The sequence below is a fragment of the Microtus oregoni genome, unplaced genomic scaffold (assembly GCF_018167655.1).
Source record: "Microtus oregoni isolate MIOR12 unplaced genomic scaffold, Mior012 000074F_ref0000038, whole genome shotgun sequence".
Taxonomy (NCBI): Eukaryota; Metazoa; Chordata; class Mammalia; order Rodentia; family Cricetidae; genus Microtus; species Microtus oregoni.
This window is the reverse complement of record NW_024544004.1, coordinates 1,548,183-1,568,370: the sequence shown is the minus strand read 5'-3', so window position 1 is coordinate 1,568,370 and position 20,188 is coordinate 1,548,183. Positions and strand designations below refer to the sequence as shown.

At 42.1% G+C, this 20,188-nt stretch overlaps 1 protein-coding gene across 1 annotated transcript in view; it reads left to right on the top strand.

Annotated features, from left to right (window-relative positions):
- Positions 1-583: 583 nt before the first annotated feature.
- The window catches only part of LOC121441333 (adhesion G-protein coupled receptor G2), a 67,780-nt gene continuing 48,175 nt past the window's right edge, over positions 584-20,188 (top strand). Inside the window, exons 1-2 of the mRNA XM_041642463.1 lie at positions 584-689; positions 1,628-1,746. Coding sequence (XP_041498397.1) covers positions 685-689; positions 1,628-1,746 — 124 coding nt within the window. The 5' untranslated portion in view covers positions 584-684. The remainder of the gene's footprint in view (positions 690-1,627; positions 1,747-20,188) is intronic.

Genomic DNA, 20,188 nt, shown 5'->3' with positions numbered 1-20,188 from the left:
TTCACTGTTAATATCTTAAAGACACTTGTTATATCTTGTTACATGAGCCAATATACTGGTCATTGTGTATCTCATAGCTGTTATTAAATTTTAATAGTTAACCAAGGATAACAGACTAACCCTCACTCGGCCCTACCATGTGGTACTTTCAAATTACTTCCTCTTCTTTAATTATTCTCAATCTACATGAAGATAAATTCTCCTAGATGAAACATAGAATTATCAATTTTTAAAACATTAGCCCTCTTTTGAAGCCAGAATCACTTTATGATCTAAATCAATATCATGCTGTGTCAACAAGAGACTCATAGTCCTGATGGACAAATGTGCCCTTTAGCAAACTGGGGCAATGGCATCAACCTGATAGATTTGCTCCAAAGAGTGATCAAGAGATCTCTGATCAGTGGTGGATACTGTGAGTACTCTGCAAATGCTTGCTATGCTCCTCATTCTTTTTACTCACCCATTCGTTCAGTAAATCCTCCTTTTATACTGTGTATGTAAGGTCAGATAGTACAGGGATTAAAGTGATGAGGGATAAAAAAAGAAACAGAAAACCCATCGTTGTCTCATTCTCCAGGTAAAGTGGACCGTCTTCAAGAATCCCGTCATTACGAGAGTACCAGGACAGTGTATTATGCCGCAGACCCGGGAGCTCTGAACTCATTTTTTTCTAGCCTCATCATGGTGTATGCACTCGCTACCTCCAGTTTGTAGTTATTGTGGTGGCTAGATTCTTAGACGCCTTAGCCAGGAGTTCTGCGAGCTGAGAGTACACAGCCTGCTCACAGTAACCACTCTTTTGGATGAATAAAAGGATTGTGCTCACTGGGTCTCTCCGTGTCTCCCTGTGCCTGAGCCTGTGAATGTGTTACAGGCTGCTTCTTCTCTCAGTGTCCCTTGTCAGCTTCAGCAGCATGACATAGCTTTAGCGCTTTCGGTTCTCTTCATGGACTGAGCTCTCCCCAAGTCTGACCCCTGTCTTTACCATGTATATCACTTCTAGTTACCTCCAATTCAGCCCTAATGTATTATGTGGAACATATTGGTCCTTGAGAAAGAATGGCTGCATGATTAAATAAGTGAATGGCAAATGGCCCTTTTAAATTCAAAATCTGATATAAATTTTGCATTTAAAATGTTGCTATGTTGACCACTAGAGATGCAAACAATGACAATAAAGTAAGCCACCATAAGGAAGAAATGCAGTGTTGCTTTCCTCTGATGGCATAAGAAGCAAATGAGGTAGATTGTTTAGAGGTGTCTGTGATGCATGAATGTTAGCATTGTCTCCAAAAAGCTTTCTATAGTGGTCATAATTATGTATGAAACAGTTAGTTTAGTTGTTAATTTGTTCTTTGGGTGTTTGGCATGTATTTTCCATAAATCCAAAAAGTCTAGCATGTTTATCACTTTAATTGTGATATCTTAGTAAGCCTGGGTTTTTCATTTTGTTAGCCAGTGAGCACCTGGCATTGCTAGCTCTCTGCAAGCATGCTACAGTTATGACTATGGTACTTCTAAGAAGGCAGCATGGAGGTGATCTTACTTGAGGAATGACCTTTGGTCATTACTGTTAGGATCATGGCAGCTGTGATCATCTGTTGTCTGTCATATATTGTTCCAGGATGCTCTTCTCTGGGGGGCAGTGTGGCCATGTTGGCAGACCTGAAGAAGTTTTACTGATATACAAGATATTCCTTGTCATCATCTGTTTTCATGTCATTCTGGTTACATCCTTGAAAGGTAAGATATCAATTTTCCTCCCTTCCTTCATTTACAATAATAATATTATTATTGTTTTTATTATTACTACTACTACTACTTATGGTTGGGGCAGTATGTGTTATGGCACATGCTGGGAAGTCAGAGAACCACTTTCTGGAGTTGGTTCTCTCCTTTCACTATGTGGGTTCCAGAGATCAATCTCAGGTCATCTTACTTGCAAGGCAAGTGCCTTTACCCACTGAGCCATCTCACTATCTTTCCTTCATCTTTTTCTACTAATCTTTTTTGTATGTATGTTTTGTGTCATTGTTCATAATGTTTATTATAGTGAAATATGCATTTATATAGAATAGCTATTATCCTTTACATTTATTTCTTGAGTGTATGTGTGTGTGTGTTTGTGTGTGTTCAGAAGACAACTTCTGTGTTATGAGAGTTGGTTCTCTCCTTCCACCATGTGAGTTCCAGAGATTGAGCTCAGGTCATCAGACTTGCCTTTACTTGGCAGCCCCAATAGTTAGCATTTTAAAACACACTGTTTGTTGGCATTAAGCACAATCATGTTTTTGGTGCAACTATCACCACTATTCATTTCCAGAATATTTTCATTGTCCCCGTTAGTAACTATGTGCTAATCCTCCCTATAACTTCTTTACTTTTAGCGTGCATGGATTTTTCTCTTCCAGGTGCCTCACATTAGTGACAACACAATATTTATCCTTTTCTGTCTGGTTCATTTCACTTAATATATTTTCTTTGACCATCTACGTTGTAGTTACGTCATTTTCAAGGCTAAATATATTCGATGATTGTAGGTACCTGTACCACATTTCATTCATTCAGTCATCTGTTCCTGGACATTGCTGTGGTTTGTGTCCTTTAGCTGCTGTGAATAATGCTGCTATGAGCCTAGGTGTGCAAAGCTCTGATTCTGTGCTTTTCTATTTCTTTGTGGGATACACCTAAGATTAGAATTGCTGGGTCATTTGCATCTTTGAGGAACTGCCAGCCTGTTTTCCGTAGCGGCTATACATTTTACATTCCTTCAAACAAAGCATAGGAATTCCAGTTTCTCCACATCCTTGACAACACTTATTGTTTTCTTTTGTTTTGATGGTAGGAATGAAGTGGCATCTTACTGTGGTTTTGATTTGCATTTCCTTAGTGGTTTGTGGTTTCAGCATCTTTGGGTGCGCTTATTAGCCATTTTACCTTTTATTTGGAGAAATATCTATTCATATGACTTTCTCATTTTAAAAATTGGGTTGTCTTTTTTTTCCTTTTGCTTTTTAGTTGTTGACTAGGAATATTTATATATTATGGAAATTAATCGCTTATCAGGTATCTGATTGGCAAATAGCTTCTATTTTCACCCACCATAGTATCCTCCCATGAATGCAGGTTTTTAGTTTTAATGAGGTCGAATTAATGTATTTTACCTTTATTATTGATAATGTAGTATCAAAATCAAGAGACTCTCTTTGCCAATTCCAGTGTCAGGAAGATTCACTACTACATTTTCTTCTAAGAATTTTGTTGTCTCAGCTCTGACACTTAAGCCAACTTTGCTTCACTGAGGGCTATTCTTGTGCCTGTAGCTCTCCCATTTTTCTATTACCATTTGTTGAAAGGACGATCCTTTTTCCTCTGAGTGTTCTCAGCATCTTTGTCATCTAACCAAATGTATGGGGATTTCTTTTGGCGTTTGTTTTGAACACTATCTACTTGAAGGAATTTTCATGTAGAAATTGAAAAAAGAACATAGTCAAATGAAGAAGAATGCTTTTTTCAGAAAGGGGGGATCTTTGGAAGTTTATGGGGAAAGGTGGCCAGGAAAGGTAAGTGAGGAAGGGAGTGGAAGGCTAGGTAGTACTAAGGCCTCAGTCCTGTTTGGTTTTTTCGTCTGGTGCTTGTTTGTTTGATTTTTATCTCTTCCTCCTCCTCCTCCTCCTCCTCCTCCTCCTCCTCCTCCTCCTCTTCCTTTTTTTCCTGGGGTCTTTCGTGGTACAGACTGGCCTCCAGATCAAAATACAATTGAGGATGACCTTGAACTGCTGATCTTTCTGCCTCCACCTTTCAGGTACTGAAATTACAGCTGTGCACCACGCTGCCTGGCAAGGGCATCAGTTTTTGTGTGTACGACTGCCAAAAGAATATTGTTATACAATGCAATGTATGTTCATTAGGAATGAGACTAGCGAATGAATTTTTAAAGAAAACAATATTAAATACGCAGGGAAAGACTTTTCTTATTCAGAAGACAGTGAAAAAAAGAAGAAATCTTTGTTGGATAAAATAAAAATCTACTAGCAGGAAACACCAGTAACAACATAGACGAAGAAAAGAAATATACAGACTTACACACAAACTAAATAAGAAGCTTCCCAACATGCTAAAACACACCTGACACTCCTTCAAGGAGTAGACATGGGACATGTAGCCAGGAAGCCGTCATGCTTTTAAAAAAGAAATGGCGGGACTGGAAGGATGGCTCAGCCGTGAAAGGCTAGGCTCACAAGCAAAGATATAAAGTAAGGAAATGATGAGCATGGGAGACTACTAGGAAAGGTGCTTGCCATAAGTCTGACAACCCTAAGTTTATATCACCAAAACACATGTTAAAAACTCAAGCATGTATAATCCTAGGCACTCCTATCAGGAGGTGAGAGGTGGATACAGGGATTTCCAGATGTTCTGAGGCCAACTAGCTGTGCTTACATAACAGCAAAGAGACTATCTCAGATAAGGTAATGGCAAGGCAAGGACCAACACCCAAAGGTTGTCCTCAGACCTCCGCATGTATATCATAACACATGTACACCTGCACTGACACATACGAACGAGTGCATCCACATGCACACATACATGTACACAGGCACACACACACAGGGGGTGGAGAGAGACAGGAAAGGGAGGGAAGGAGAGAGAGAGAGAGAGAGAGAGAGAGAGAGAGAGAGAGAGAGAGAGAGGATAGTATTTAGTCTGTATTATGTGCCCGGTTTCTAGCTGATTTGATTTACACTTGGCCACTTGCTTAATCGTCTCAACTAGACCTATGAAGGGGAGGTCCTAGTATTGTTCCATTCTCCAGATCTAGAAGCTGGAGTTCACAGAGATATGTAACTTTCCCAGGAATGCTTGCTCCTGGGAAGTGGGAGAGATTGAATTGGAACCCAGGGGTTCGTGTCTAGATTTTACGGTTGTAGCCACCAAACCAGGATTCTCAAATATAAAATGTACATGCGAGTCACTTAGGAGGCCTCTTGAAGCACAAATGGGCCCTTGCCCCAGAGTCTGTGATTTAGTAGATCTGGGGCAGAGCCTGAGAACTGGCATGCCTAAACCTCCCAGGTGATATTGATGCTGTTAGTCTAGGGCCCTCACTTCAAGAAGCACTGTTTGCACTGCTCTGCTAAGACATAAAGAGGCAGAGAAAATGCCTCTTGCTAAGTATCAAGGTACGCACACCCTGCTGTGACCATGCAATGCCCATATAAACTCCATCTGCACAGATCACCCCCTGAGACAGTAACACAACTCTGGGGGATTAGCCAGACAAAATTCAATTAGCCCCACATTACTGGTGGGTAAATATGCCCTCTGGGACATTATTGGTTAAGAAGTAGCAGAGTCTGCAAGATGCCACATCTTCTGTTCCATGTGTCAGTGTTTTCTTCCCGCCACAGGAAGATGAGACAGGAAAGCGAAATACAAGTGAAAAAAGATCATCTAAGTCAGCGGTTCTCAGCCTTCCTAGTGCTGCTGCCCTTTAATACGGCTCCTCACATTGTGGTGACCCCCAACCATAAGATGATTTTCATTGTTACTTCATAACTGTCATTTTGTTACTGTCATAAATTGTAATGTAAATATCTGATATGTGACTCCACAGGGGTCGTGACCCACAGGTTGAGAACCACTGATCTAAATGAAGGATAGCCATCAGAAATAAGTCTTTTGAAAATGAAGAGCTGGGGATAATGCCACTTGAAACCCTTCCTCCAAAGTATCAAAAAAAGGGGAAAGGAGGAGGAGGGAGGGATGAGGAGAGGGGAGGCAAGGGGAGGGGAGGGGAAAGTGAGGAAGGGAGAGCAAAGGCAGATAAATAGGAAAGCTTGTGGGTTTGGAGCAGACATGAGTAGAAAGAAGCTGAGCAGTTGCTTAGAGCAATTTGTCTCTTTCATACTCCAGCTTTCTCTGTTGGGATCAGTTTTCTGTTAACAGAAGCAAAATACCTAGCCACTGAAAACGTGGAAATGTTCATTTTGGCTTGTAGTTTGGGAAGCTTCAAGCCATGGTCAATTGGCCCCATTTCTTTTTAGGCCTGTGGTCAGGCAGCAGATGGTGACGGGGATGGGTAGCAGTGACAGCCCATTCAACTCATGGTAGGACAGAGGGAGAAAAAGGAAGAGGGGATGCAGAAGCCCATTGTCCCCTTCAGGAGCACACTATCAAAGAGCTCAAGCCTTCCACGAGACAGGTTTCCATCACTTTCCAATAGCAGCTAGTTGGGAACCAAACCTTTAAAACATGTGACTTCAGGAGACACTCTGGATCCAAACGATAGCACTGATGAATTGATTTCTTTTTACAGTGATTCTAAATATGTGGCCTTCAGAAATGAAGAACCTAGGACCATCCTAATCCTCTGAGTCAGAAACTCTAGAGGGAGCCCAGCACTTAATGTTGTAAATAGTCTCTAGGTAACACTGGTTATATATATATATATACATATATTCATTCCAAGGTAGAACCTGGCTAAAAACACTAGCTAAAACAGTACTCCTGGGCCCATGCTTCGAGCAAAAAGCTGGTGAGATGTGAGATTTGAGCCCACACATGCTATGGTGTATTCTTGCTTTGCTACGTCACCCATCGTGTGTTCCAGAAACAACCCACGAAGGCAAATGATTTTCTGAATTGAGTGTTTGATTTGTAGATTTTATTTATGTGTATCTGTTTGCATGTGCATGCATGCGTGTGTGGAGATGGGAAGAAAGCATCACACACCTCCGCACTGGAGATACAGGCATTTGTGGGGCACCTGACTTGTTATATGCATGCCAGGGTCTCAACCCTAGTCCTCAGGACTACGCAGCAAGCACTCTCAGGCACTCCAGCTTCATGTTTTGAGTTAAATAGGAGTCCTTTGCTGCTTCTCAGAACCTTCCATAAGTATTGATTCGTGCTAATAATCACTGATAACAATTACTATGTTCTAGCCATTGCTCAAAGCCTTAAAAAGACCAAGTCTTTTGAAACTCATCTAATAACCTTTTGCACTTGGCATTGTTATACAGATGGGGAAACTGAGTCACAAAGAGGCTTGTCTTGTGCACCTTGTTCCTGGTGGAACAGTTAAAAGAGATTTCAAGGTTCTTTTTTTGTAAGAAGGATGGGAGCCTTTATTAATAATCCTACATAACTCAAACAAATTAGAGACAATAATGTGGGTTCGTGTGTCTTCTTGGAGTGCTATAAGAAAATACCAGTGAGTGGGCGGCTTCAATAGCAGATAATCGTTATCTCACTGTCTGGCAGTTACAAGTCCAAGGTGCCAGCATTGGTCTCTAGTGAGGACTTTCTCCTTGCCTTGAGGATAGCCAGCCTCTCACTGAGTCCTGCGTGGCCTGTCCTCTGTGGCCAGGGAATGATGACGTTTGCTGTGATATTTCCACTCCTCCTCCTCTTTCCTCTTCCTTTTCCTTTGGATGAAAGTCCTGTCAAGTTTGGTCCTTTTCCCATTTTGAGCAATTTAGCCTTAACTACCTTACTAAGAGCACTATATCCAAACACAGTCACAGTGGAAACGGCAGTTCTAGCAAATGAATCGGGTGACACATGATTCGCTCTATCTTCATTAGACCCTAGAACAGCGCGTCTCAACCTTCCTAAGGCTGTGACCCTTTAATACAGTTCCTCTTGTTGTGCTGACCCCCAACCATAAAATTATTTCATTGTTACTTCATAACTGTAATGTTGATTGCAAGATTCTTTGGCAATCCTGGGGATGGCTAGTGTCCATCATCCTGGCAAGTATTTAATAAAGCTTGCTTCAAATTTGAGAGAGAGAGAGAGAGAGAGAGAGAGAGAGAGAGAGAGAGAGATTGCAAAATTATGATTTAAACTCAGGGCCTATAGTTCCAAAGTTCATCCATGTAATTTCTATACTGCATTTCTTTCTGTGCTGGCTCAAACTTACTGTATTGGTAAGGCTAACTTTGAATTTCTGGTCTCCACCTCCCAAGTGCTGAGATTACAGTTGTGCACTACCATATGTGGCTTTCCTTTAGCCATCCTAACCCCTCTGCCGTGGGAGACTCTGTTGCTTGTTATCTGTGCATCTATACAGCAAAAATAAACAATGGTAGAATCTCCAATGATGAGAGGCACTGAAAATAGGTTGGTTCAGTTCACCCAGACACCTATCCTGCTATCCCCAAACAAGAATAACATTTTATCTTTCTTGTCCCATGGCAGGATAGTGCTGAAGAATGTTCTTCGTTGCCTCTTAGAGTTCCTCAGTTGGATTGTGTCCCTATGCCCATAGTAGTCACCTGCTCCTTAATGTCCCCATTATTGGCTTTGCTTCTTTCCCCTTTTCACTTAAATGCTCCCTCCCTCTACTGGTTGAGGTAATCTCCTCACCTCTGCTTGGAAACACATCCACCTTCAACATACAGCCAAACGCTCCTTCATCCAGAAAGCCAAGAAGAGAGCTCACAGATCTCTTTCTCTGGTATGCCCTTCTCTCTTTCTCCCTCCTGATAGGCATCGCCTGGGACTGTGTTGATGCTGAACTCCTGTAGCCTCCAGGTCTTTTGCTGCATCCTCAGTGCCAGGCAGGAAAGGAGACTGGTGGGGATAATGGGTAGACTGACAAGAGGAAAGCTAACATATACTTAGAGCCTGCTCCTTACCGGGTCTTTCCAGTGTTTTTAAACATTATCTCGCATCTTTCTCCCAAACCCTTCATGGTGGGTATCTTTTTCACTCCAGTTTACAGATGGAAAAACTGTGGATCAAAGGAATTAAGCCCTTTGATCAGAGTCACGGGTAGGAAGATCTGGACAGTAAGTGTCTGAGACTAGAGTTAAACCTGGCAGTGAAACCTGGGGAGGAAGAGAGGGAGCACGGAGGCAAGCTAAGAGAGATGAGGCTCTCCAGCTCTAGAATGCAAACACAGTAGTTTCACCCTGGAAGCCTGGGAGATGACTCAGTAGCCCTTGTCAGCAGGGAGAGGTGGGTCTGACACTCTTGTGAGGCCACCGGCCAACTGAAAGAATCCTCAGACTTTAATACATCCGGTTGTCTTGCTAGATGACATTTGTGAGAGTCATTTTCAGTCTACTGGAAGCCCAAATCAGATGGGTCACGACTCATCTCCATTCCCTAGTTCTTCCTTCCTGGGATGATGCCTTACTTCTTTCTGGTCTTTGAAGGAGGTCTCCTTTTAGGTACAGCTATTCTATTTTCCAGAGGGCGGATGACATAATAGTGAAAGATGGTTATAATTTCATTCCTGCCAAATTGTCTTCACCATTTGGAAACAATTACACTTTTGAAACAGCTTGGTGAGCTCATAAGCTATAAACCCCAGCTTTAGAGATCGCCCTGTGCTGCAGACATTTCTGGTGGTAAGTTGCTTTACAATTCTCCTTCTCCAATCCTCGCTGTCTCTCCTCCTACCCTTTCATGCATCGCATCGTTCTCCAATGACCAGTCTTCCTTACAGGGAAGACGATAATGAAGCAGTAGGTGGGCTGACATGATACCACCTGCCACCTTCGGCTCACAATTCTCTACTACCAAACCCAACGCTGCCCTCCTCCCTCTGTCTCCACCTTGTGCCTGTAAAACCGAAACTTTGAATTTCACCATGATCAATCTCCTGGCTAATTTCACAACTCCCCCCAAATCCTAGCCCTGCAGCCAGGTATGAAGTCACTTCTGTTGGGTTGTGATTCTCCTGAGAAGGTAAAATGGTGACAAGGAGTTATGGAGATTCTGATTAGATTATGGGGAGTGCTGATAGTAGAGAATGCTGCATCCCACTTTTTACTTGCCCTCCTGTAAGGAGTCCTTGCAGGGCCCAAATAGCAAAACAGGTCAAGCAGAGAGACAAGGAGTGATGGAACGAGATTTGGACAAGGAAAAGCCAGGAGGCAATCTCCCCAAGTCTCTTTCAACTCTTGTGTGCTGGGCAGGGAACCTAAATGGCCCTTGTGTTCCTAGTGGGTGACCGTGTTGAGAGCCATGGGAAGAGACAAGGTAGCAAAGACTCTGGCATGAAGAACCCAGATAGATGCCTGATGAAGGGTATTTGGTGGTGATAGCTGAAAGGAATTTCTCCAAGGTTAGATAGGATTCTAAAAGAAAAGACCGTGGGCCCACTAGATGCAGCCTTCAGCACTGGGTGCCAATTAGATTCTGAATGTGTTAGTTAACTTTTCTTATTGCTGTGACAAAAGACAGAAAGGGAGGGAGGGGCATGTAGAGGGAGAGAGGGTGGGGCCAGGACAAGTTTATTTAGACTCACAGTTCCAGGGTATAGTTCATTATGGCAGGGAAGTGATGGCAGCTGGTCAAATTGCACCCACAGTTAAGAAACAGATATGATTGCTACTGTTTGGCTTCCTTTCTCCTTTTTATTTATCCCAAGACCCAGCCCTCTAAAATAGTGCTGCCTACATTTAAGGTGGCTCTTCCTACCCCGATTTACCTGATTTAGAAGCTCACAGACATGCTCAGAGGTTTGGTTTCAAGGTGATTGGGAATCTCATCCAGATGACGGTCAACATTAGCCATCGCATGGAGGAACCCTCCAGGGTGAAAGAGATCCCTGTAGAGGCTGTTGAGAACTCCAGGCTGAGCAGTAGGACGACTTCACAGGCTCACACTCTTTTTTTCTTGTGTCCCATTCCTAGCCTGCATGCCATCTTGAGTACGAGAAGAAACAGGCGGAAGAAAAAGATCTTGCATTTATTCGATTGGCACTGAAATAACTGGGGACCATTTAGCACAAAGGACATGAGGATACTTTTTATGTGTGGTGTTGGGGATTGAGCACAGAGCCGTGTGTATGATATGTCAGAGCTTTACAGCTGAGCTGTATCCCTGGACCCAACAAAGCTACTGTCTGTCATCAGATTTCAGGATCCCTTCCCTCTTCTCTCTGTGTAATAAAAGCACCCAAACAAGGTAAAGCAATTCCAGACATCAATGGAAGTTCAGAAGCTTTGCTTACTTGTTTATTGTGGCTATTGTTTCTACAAGTCAATTATGTCTATAAACTTTAAGGCATGCTAAAAGTCACACATAGTAGACATTTAAGGTATGTTTATACCATGCTAGGAATTGTTGAGGCCCATTGTCATATCCTGAATTGGACTCTTCCTTCTGGTTTCATCTATCTAGGTGCTTGGGGGTAAGGATAACATCTTCTATCTCTTGATTTTCCTCCATAGTGTCTAATATATAATGAGTACCCAGTCAACCCGAGTTAGCTGGTTGGAATTGATTTGTGACCATAGACTAAAACTTAGAGATTTTCTAAGGCATGGACCTTTCTCCACAGCTTATATATCAGCAGTGTTATTGTCTGAATGCAGTGATTTCCAGTAGAACACATGCTACCCCTCGAAACTTCTGTAGATCTCAGTGAGAAGACTGAACCTTGCCAAGGATTCCTCTTGAAAGAAGTGCTTTCCTTCCTCATAGGACGAATGATCTCACCTGATGGCCCATTGAGATTCTTTAGCAGTCTGATACCTGTGAGTTCATCCACCCAACCTTAAGGTGTCAGATTATTAATTCATTGTCCTGGATTTGAGGGTAACCTTGAGTTCTGCCTTGGACATAACAATATTCTGAGAATTCTGTGTGATTTCTGCGTTGCTTGTTATCTAAGCCTGGCTCTCTCAAACTTAGCTGTTCCGTGGACTCACCTGGGGATTAAAAAAAAAGAAAGCCTGCCACCTGCTTCTACCCCCAAAGATCCTTATGCCATTGGTCTGGGTACTGGACTTCCTTAATATGATCTAAGTGATTTTAGCAGGACCTGGAGCCTCTCATCTCTGTGATCCCATCTGAAATATGGCTCCTATTCACAGTTCCAGTTATGAAGGTGAAAACATTTCAAAGTTTTTTCCTTTAGACTGTAATGAAGATTGAATCCAGGGCTTTGATCATGCTAAACAAACACTCTACCACTGCTCTATGTCCCCAGTCCCAAAGCCATATGTAGCAGGACTTCTTGGACCAACAGCCTCCAAATCATGACACGGAGACTTACTATTAATTATAAATGTTCAGCCTTAGCTTAGGATTGTCCCATTAGCTCTTATAACTTATTTTAACCTGTTTCTCTTCATCTATGTTTTCCCTTGGGACTTTTTACTTTTTTCTTATCCTGCATACCCACTTTCCTGCTTTCTCTATGTCTGGCTGACTCCTGTCATCTCCCTCTCTTTCTCCCTCATCCTCTCTAGATTCTTCCTCCTACTTATTCTCTATACCCGCCAACCCTGCCTATCCCTCTACTGCCTATCTATTGGCCATTCAGCTTTTTATTAGACCAACCAGGTGCCTTAGATAGGCAAGGTAAAACAAATGCAACAATCCTTACATAGTTAAACCAATACTCTGTTCCGCAACAGCCATATAATTTTTAAAAATAAAGGTTATTTTTAACATGAGCAGATTTTAAAGACTTAAAATTACAGTGAGGTCAACAAATCTCTTGGCTTCAAAATTGGTAAAAATTCTAGAGTGGCTCTTGCTGGCTGGCAAATGCCTGGCCCTTTATGGAAGTCCCAGTGTCTCTATGTGTAATTCAGTAGCCATAGCTCATAGCACTAATGTTGACAACAGTAGCCACAACAACATGACTGCCTTCTTATAAGTCTTCATAACTTACAAAATACCTTGGCTCATGTTATTTCACTGAGGTAGAGAAATGTCTCTCTCAATCCTCATTTTACAATTGGGAAGATGAAGGCCCAGAAAGAAACAACATCAAGATCTGGAAAGAAGCTCCCCCAAACCCCATGTGTGCCAGACTGCCAGAAGTGCTTATTTGGGGCTTGGAAAGTTTGAGTCACTTCCAAGTTCGCACAGTTGGCAAATGGAGGTGGTAGGACTCTAGAACTTGTGTTCTTCACTGCTTCCCCAGTGTTTACTCACTCAGGCACATGAACGTGGTTTTTATATGACTTTGCCATGATTCATTCTGGGATGGATTTGTAACCCCTTCACCCTGCAAAGCACTGGGTAAAAATTAAGAAAGGCCCAAAGGAATGAAATCCATAGTTCCACTGATTTCAGTTACTAGGAATTAGGCCGATGTTCCAGGAAAGCATGTTAGTAAAATGTATCTTGAGAGGGGGTATACCCTTAGTTCAATTAGCAAGAGATCTCATGTGAGTAAGATCGCAGGCTCGTGAAAACAACCCACCGATATGCGGCACAGATGCTTTCCCAATGATGCTATGGCCATCATGTTAAGTCTTTTACATAGTGTCTTCTTTGGTCCATACCCTTTCTTCTGTTTTTCTTTTAGAAATTCAAAGTTCTTTCATGGGATTATAATATTCAGTAGAGCATCAAATTATTTTTAATTTAAGGAGAAAAGTGACAATATAAGTTGGACAACATGCTTGCTTCAAGAAGTAGATTTAAATGGCTTATGATGGTGTCACTAATTGGATGGATAAGACTTGGCAAAAAAGCTGTATTGCCTTCCAACTACATGGACATTTTTGTTTGCTGTTAATTTGAAATATGTTTTGTTGTTAATCAAAACTAGATTTGCACTACCATGTAACAAATTCTGTGTTGGTGGGGTACAAATAGGAGACAATGAGTTTGAGTTACTGAGGAATTTTAATTTTCAAAGTAAAAACTGTTTAAGGTCAGGGCCTTTACTTTGTTTCTTACTGTAACTTCAGCACCTGTTACAGATGTAGGCCTTCAACATCTGGGAGTTAAAAAGAAAGTAGGACAAATTACGTGCTATTTCTTCAACTTGAACTAGGTAGTGTGCTTATGGATATTCTCACTAACCAAACATTAGAGAATAGGTAAGGTCATTTCATAGTTAGAGTAGAAATCATATAACATGCAAATCATAGAATAAACATCATTATATTTTGAATATCCTCTATAAATTACTGATACCATATTATTTTCACAAAGTAAAAATGTCCACTTTTATAGAAAGGGAAACCCCATCCAGGAACGCAGAAGAACACAGTCTGAATGAATAGTAATGGCAATGTTTGGTTGGTACTGTTGTGATAAAATGATTTACAAATGTAGTTTAACTTCATTCAGAGTACTCAACCCCATTTTGCAAGCTTGGAAATATTAACAGAAATGTTAGGATCGTAATCACGACAGAACAGTCAGGCGCTGGTGGCACACACCTTTAATCCCAGCACTCTGGAGGCAGAGGCAGGTGGATCTCTGAGTTCAAGGCCAGGTTGGTCTACAGACTGAGTTTCAGGACAGGCTCCAAAACTACACAGAGAAACCTTGTCTCAAGAAACAAAATCAAACAACAACAACAACAACAAAAAGACAGAGCCATGATCAAATCAGTTTCTCTGGGACACCCAGTCTCTTTGTCATCTTGAAGGATTGCTTAGCATGTATGTTCATTCATACATTGGAAATAAATGGTATTGGGCATTTTAATCATGGAGAGAGGATTAGCAAGACAGAGTTATGGATTGCAAAAATTGCAGCGTTCCAGATCAGATGTTCAAAGCCCACGATAAGAGCTCTCATGCAAATAAGGGCACAATACCATTTAAAAAAAGAAAAAGGAAGAAGAAGAAAAACCACCAAGATAAATTAAGATGCTTTTGCAACAATGTTGTGGCCATGGTGTTTAGGTTTTTACATGGTGTGGTGGTTTCAAAGAAAATGGCTCCCCAAAGGGAGTGGCAATATTTGGTATGGCCTTCTTGGAGGACGTGTGTCACTGTGGAGGTGGCCTTTGAGGTGTCATATATGCTCAAGCCATGCCACTTCCTGTTGCCTGTAAGCCAAGATGTAACACTCTCAGCTCCTGCTCCAGCACCATATCTGCCTGCATGCCACCATGTTCCCCGCCATGCTGATAATGGACTGAACCTCTGAAACTGTAAGCCACCACCTCAATTAAATGTTTTCCTTTATAAGAGTTTCAGTGGTCCTGATGCCTCTTCACACCAATAAAAACCCTAACTAAGACGCATGATGTCCTGCACTGCCCATAGGAAAAGCCATTAGGACAGAAACTACCAGTTTACAAAGGCCTAGAGGCATGATAAGGGTCTTCCATGTATGAATACAGCAGCACGAATTAAGGGTTAGATGTGACATCAAAACAGAGGCAACTATAAAAATTCAGCTTTTCCAACTAAATAGGCTTTTTTCCCCTCTTAAGTGGGAATATCCATAATTTCAACTTTTCTTAGTGGTTTTCACCAGCAAATTCATTGTCAGCAGATCTGGCTTGTCACACAGTAGTTACCCTCTTGAGGGTCCTGGAGGAACTATGGCCTGGTGCTTTGCTGGCAACGAAGTTGGGAGAGTGAATCACAAAGAGGGGAATTCATATTCAGGCTGAAAAGTGAAAGAAATCCTTCCATTAGTACCAATCGCTTGACTTTCGACCTTGTCACTGTCATGACAAAGAATCAGAGATAAAATGGTGGCTGAGGGTGATGGTTTTAGCATTAATCTTATCCCATCATTAGTTTAAAGGGCATTAATTACTGAATCTCACCCTTTTTAATTTTTTAAAATAGATTTTAGTTGAACTAAAGTTGCATCACTTTCTCCTTTCCCTTTCCTCTCACCAGCTCCTCTTAGGTACCCTCCAGCCCCTCGCATGGCCCCCACTCTCAAGTTGATAGCCTCTTTTTTGTTGTTATTGTTACAGATATATACATATATATTGTTGCATATATACATATAACATACATATATGTGTGTATAACAATACAAACATAAATACAACCTAATGAGTCCGCTTTTACTGTTTATATATGGTTTCAGGGCTGACCCCTCTGCATTGGACAACCAATAAAGGGGTTCAACCCTTGGGGGAGGCCAATTCTCCTTCTTTCAGTAGTTACCTATGGTTCTTTTCTAGGGGTAGGACCCGCAAATTTTTCCCTTTCTACATTAGCTGTCCATTGATGTTGTAATTGTTCTAGTCTTGAATATGCAGCCATTTCTAGGAGAGACCGTTTCACAGCAAACAGACTTTCTGGTATTCTAACTCCCATGATCTTTCTGCCCCTCCTTCTTCAATGTTCCCTGAGTCATAGGATTGTTTTTTTTTTTTTTTTTGGTTTTTCGAGACAGGGTTTCTCTGTGGTTTTGGAGCCTGTCCTGGAACTAGCTCTTGTAGACCAGGCTGGTCTCGAACTCACAGAGATCCACCTGCCTCTGCCTCCCGAGTGCTGGGATTAAAGGCATGCGCCACCACCGCCCGGCCGAGTCATAGGATTGTTATGTAGATATAACCATTGAGGCTGGACGTCCCATAATTTCTTGATCTCTATTATATGTCTAGTGTAATTTTCTGTGATGGTCTCCATTTGAAGTAGGGAGAGACTTCTTTGATAAGGGGGAGGTCGCTATATTTATCTGTGGGTATAATGTTAAGATTTAGAATGCAGTAAGGAGGTATGCTGGTCTAGCAAAGTGGTGATAGTAGACTCTTTACTAAGGCCTATGACCTCACTTTCCCTGAGAAGTTAGCTAGGTTTCCAGTACCAGACATGATTCCCCTCCTCTTGATTGGGCCTTGAATCCAAGTGGATAACTGTTGGCTACCACAAACATGTGAGGACCACTTATTGCATCTTTATGTATACATATTTTGCCATGCTGGTCTTGTCCTGGTTCATAGGTGTTGCAGCTGGATAGGATTGTTTAATTGCTTCCCTCCTTTGGTAGCTTGCCTAGTGTTTTCTGGTACTATGTAAGCTAGATCACAGGAAGGAGTCCTTCAAGTCAGATCCAGCTCAAATAATTCCTAGTCCTGAGTCCCAACTGTGTAGTGCCTTCAACAATAAGGGCCTACCCTCAGCCACTGAGAGTCAACCAAGGGCTACATTGATAATCTATATTGTTTTGGGAGTCACCTACCAACAATTTGAAAGAAGGTTTCTTGTGCCTAGTATGGAAGTTTTGTTAGTCTATGGTTCTTGTGGGGAGCATTGTCAACCCAAGTGGCTTAATTTCCTTTAAGATAACTCTTGCTGGGTGATAGTGACACACATCTTTAATCCCAACACTCAGGAGGCAGAGGCAGGTGGATCTCTGAGTTCCAGGGCAGCCAAGGCTACACAGAGAAACCATGTCTCAAAAAGCAAAATAAAACCAAAACCAAACAAATAAACAAAAAATAAAACAACCAAAAAAAAAAACCCAGACCAAACAAACAGAAATATCAATCTCTTTTCATGGTTGTCCCCTAGGTGGTGCTGTCCACAGCAAATTTGGGCTCTTTACAGTGAAGAAAGCAGGCCCTCTGTGGATCTGGGTCCCTGTTCAACACCCCTCCCCTGACTCCCCCACTCTCAGCTCTCTACTTGATGTTGCTTATTGGATTTTATAAATGGAAAACAAACTTTATCTCTTCAAACACCTGAGATTCTCGAGTTTATCACAGCTTGCCATAGTTTAACTAATACACCCGATTCTGCCCTTCTAACCAGTATTATTGGTATATCTCATTCTGCCACTGAAGGTAGGATAAGGTGAGATGGACAGCTTTTCCTCCTAGGGATCGTATTAAAACCCGAATTCACATGCCCTAAGGAAACTGTAGGAGTATGCTATGACCTTTGCTGCGATACCCAATTGCCGAACTGGAGCTGTTGGAGTGCAGGAAGATTCAGCAGAGCCAATTATTTTTTCTGTACCAACCCAGGTCACTGTGATGTTCACAGTATGAGCATAAGGTTAAGAGCTCTGGGCCCTGGTCTTTCGGGGGCCAAATTTTAACCTCTGAGTTTAGCAAAGGGCTTAGGCCTTGTGTTTCAGTTTCCTTTTCTGTAAAGTGGTAGCACCTATCTCCCAGAGCGTTGTGACTTCATACAGATAAAGCAGATGCCTGTAATGCGCCTGACTCATGGTGAGTGGATACAAGCCACTAGCACTACAGACCAGCAGTGTCTGTAGAAACCATTGTGTGATGAAGAAGTGTTCTCTAACTGTTGTCCGCTCAGTGCCGCGGCCACCAGCCACGTGTGACTGCTAAGCACTTCAACCTTGACCACAGCACTCAAGTTTTTATTGTTTTTAACTAGTTTAAATTGCTTGTAGGAAAAAAATAGAAGTTTATTTGGTACACAACAGACAGAACAGGGGATATGGCCGCTGCAGAAGAACTACCTGCCTAATTAATTTAAATTTTAATTGTCACACGGGAACTGGTGGCTGCCATGTTGGACAGCACAACTGTAAACTATATAATCTAATTGTCATAAAAGTTTTCTGTTTCGAACTAGTTAAGCTGGAGTCAAATCACATAGAACGACTAAGTCAGGATCTCTCTCTCTCTCTCTCTCTCTCTCTCTCTCCCTTCCTCCCTCCCTTTTTCCTTTATCCTTCCCAAAGGCATTTGCTACAGGGATTTGACTGAATCAAACTGTGAGCGCTGGTTGAAACTTCATGAGACTGCTTTCCTCAACAGCTGGCAGTGGAACTTAATATTAATAGGGTGGGGAGTTGGGAAAGGAGAACAAGTAGAGCTGGAAGCCACAGGGTGTGAACTGTAGTGTATGGGAACCAAATGAACCTCATGTTAGTGTTGCCTTTTACCGGGATGTTAATGTGGATGTCCCACAGAAACGTGACTGTTCATCACAAAACTAAACATACATCTGCCCAAGGCACTGCATATCTGAAAGATCCAGGGGAAACGCCTCATCATAGGCCTCATAGCGCCCCTTATAGTAACCATATGAGGCTCTCATGATAATTGTCAGTGTGTGTGAGCTACAGAATGGCGGATGCCTCATGCCTGCTCAGTTCTGGAAGAAGAAGGAAAGGGGTGGCAGAGTTGTGTGCAAAGCTGGAGGAAGGGGAAGAGTTAGGCCCTGGGGGATCAACAACACATTTCACTGTCTTTCCCATCATGGTGAAAGCCCACCTAGAATGGCTAACTATTTTCTCCCCAGGAAGTTCCATCAGCTAAGAGCTAAAGTTTTCTTTAGTGATGTCATTATTAATCTTCTAATAAATATATTACGCAAGAGTACTTATTGAGCAGTGTGATGTGAGATAGTCACAGATCAAGTAAACAAGTGTTGAATGTGCCAAATTAGAAATGCTTTTATTAATCCTTTTGCTTGTATAGAACAATCTGGAAAGGTGGTCTCTGGAAGACTGTTTGTTGTTCCAAGTTCTGAAAAGTCAATAGAATAGCAAAGAGGATTGTTTTGTTTAGGGCTCCCGTATACTAGTGCCTGGGCGTGGTGGCTTGTTTGTAATCATCTCTCTATGGAATAGTAATTCAATCTGGAGGAGTTTCAGTTGGGTAAAAAGAAATCATGCAAGGGGGCCTAGCTGTATCTTTTATAGAGTCACTTCTGGAAGAGAAAGTCTTGTTCCCATCCAACTTGAGGGATGGTGTGTTGGAAGACTCATGGGCATTGCCACATCTTTAAGACAGCTCTCTCACTTTAGAAAACTTAATGTCTACCATGCTGTCAAACAGCAGAGAGGAACATGAATTCAGCAGCACTCAGATATGGCCTTCCATGACTTGGGTGCAGGTAGTTTATCTGGAAAGTGGTGTCAGGGAGTAGAGAGAGGACATTAAGCAAAGAGTAAGAGTCAATTGTGGGTCCCGTATTGAAGTTATCACTCTAGGCAAGGAGGCTCATAATTGTGGGCTTTTCACATTGATTTGGTGTGAATTTGGATGGACAGCTCAGCACACATTTGTAAGATCTCTCGAGAGATCACATGATCTCTCGGCTGTGATCGTCAGACGTAACTACTAATCCATACATCACATTCTGAGTACCAGTCATCCAAGAAGTATTCACAAGCCTTTATGGGCTCTGCCTAGATCAATGTCCCTCATTCTCGGGGCCATTCTTCCCCTTTGATGCTTTCCAACACAAAGCATAATAACCCCAACATGTGGTAATGAAAAAGAAACTGGAGTGCAAGAGGAAAGGAAAAAGTGTGTGTGTGTGTGTGTGTGTGTGTGTGTGTGTGTGTGTGTGTTTCCTTCTATGATTGACTTACCCATATCCCTAATCATGGACTTGCCTTCTTCCTGATTCCCTTCTCATTGGGTGCACTCGCCCCCATCCCTCCATGGTCTCAGCTTCTGCTTCCTGTTTCTATCTCCACCCCTAGAAGACTGGTCCAGCCCTCTCTACCTTTCTACTATTTCTCTAACTTAATTTTCTCCTCTTTATATACCTGTCATAAGTTTATA